A 1,177-nucleotide genomic window follows, 5' to 3' on the forward strand; every position below is an offset into this window, starting at 1 on the left:
GTCGCATATGGGGCAAAAAAAAAAAAATCGGATTTGGGTCATTTCAGGCTGGGGTGGGAACGTTGCCTAAGAGGGACTCACATTCAAGTGATCTTGTCTCTGGTTTTTACGTATTTTCTCCAAGATGGCAAGATTTTCTTTTTCTATTCCATCATCTTCAGATTTCTTTCCCTCTGGGGGCTCCTCTTCTTTCATGTCATAGAGGTCCTGGTCTTGGTCCAGATCTATGTCCTGCTGCGACACATTAAAAGCAAGTTAGGAAATCAGCCTCAGTAAATAAGCATTTCAAAAGCAGAATTTGATAAAACAGTCAGAAACCTCTCCCATTTCCTCCTCCTCTTCCTCTTCAGAGGTCACCTCATCTGTTGGCCCATGCTGTTGTAGAGTTAAACAACATAAGTTAACAAATAGCGTCTTTATTATGTGGAGGAAAGCAGGCACAGAGCTCTGGGTTTCTGGGCCTACCTTACGCTCTTGTGTGATGGGGCAAGCGGGTAGAGGCTGGTCCAGCATTTCCACATCAGGATGTTGTGGCAGATTGTAAAGCCGACACAGATCACAAATAAGCCGCTTCAACTGCTGAAGCAGCTGGAGAGTTCAGGAAAAGAACACGATATTAAGAAAAGGACAATAACCAGTTTATATAATCAGACATACAGGAAAGGTTAGAGGCAGTTATTATGGTGGGAAGATCATTCTGCTGTCCTGCTTTTTGATATTTATCCAAATTTAAAACACTATCTAAACAGAAGTGGTTCAGATCGGAATAATTAATTTGTTGATAAAAACAACAATATCAATATTTTCCAAGATGTTATTAACACTAGGACTCCCAAAATTCAGATACAAGAGCTCCCACTGGCCGTCAATTTGACGGCTGACATTTTTCCCAATGCAACGCATTAGTAGTGATGATGTCATCGACTGAAATGGTTCCAGTGTGCGATATAAACTCATTGTGGATATGTAAACCTTAAAACAGGTATATATATATTCTTTAAAGGCTGTGTTGTAAGCTATTAGTATTTGTGTTCTAAATTTGTATTCAAAATAAATCAATAAAATAAATAAGAGTGTTTTAATACACAGGTTAAAAGTTTGAAATTACAATTTTATTTACAGAAATGGATTGATTCCCCTTAAACATTTCCTTCACACCACCTTTTCACATTTATGA

The 1,177-nt window shown here is 38.3% G+C and overlaps 1 protein-coding gene across 2 annotated transcripts; it reads right to left on the reverse strand.

The window, feature by feature from the left end:
* Positions 1–63: 63 nt before the first annotated feature.
* LOC107081152 (ubiquitin-conjugating enzyme E2 Q2-like) lies at positions 64–817 on the reverse strand. Of its 2 annotated transcripts, none has more exons than XM_015369354.1 (3): positions 466–817; positions 319–375; positions 64–231 (listed from the first exon to the last, which is right to left on the reverse strand). In XM_015369354.1, exons 1-3 carry the CDS (start codon positions 511–513, stop codon positions 67–69), a joined length of 270 nt encoding a protein of 89 aa, XP_015224840.1. In that variant the 5' UTR covers positions 514–817; the 3' UTR covers positions 64–66. The 2 variants fall into 2 exon arrangements, with proteins under 2 accessions (XP_015224840.1, XP_015224839.1); XM_015369353.1 differs by having other exon boundaries at positions 64–234; positions 466–627.
* Between the last annotated feature and the right edge of the window lie 360 nt (positions 818–1,177).

The sequence above is a fragment of the Cyprinodon variegatus genome, unplaced genomic scaffold (assembly GCF_000732505.1).
Source record: "Cyprinodon variegatus isolate N-32 unplaced genomic scaffold, C_variegatus-1.0 Scaffold3130, whole genome shotgun sequence".
NCBI lineage: Eukaryota > Metazoa > Chordata > Actinopteri > Cyprinodontiformes > Cyprinodontidae > Cyprinodon > Cyprinodon variegatus.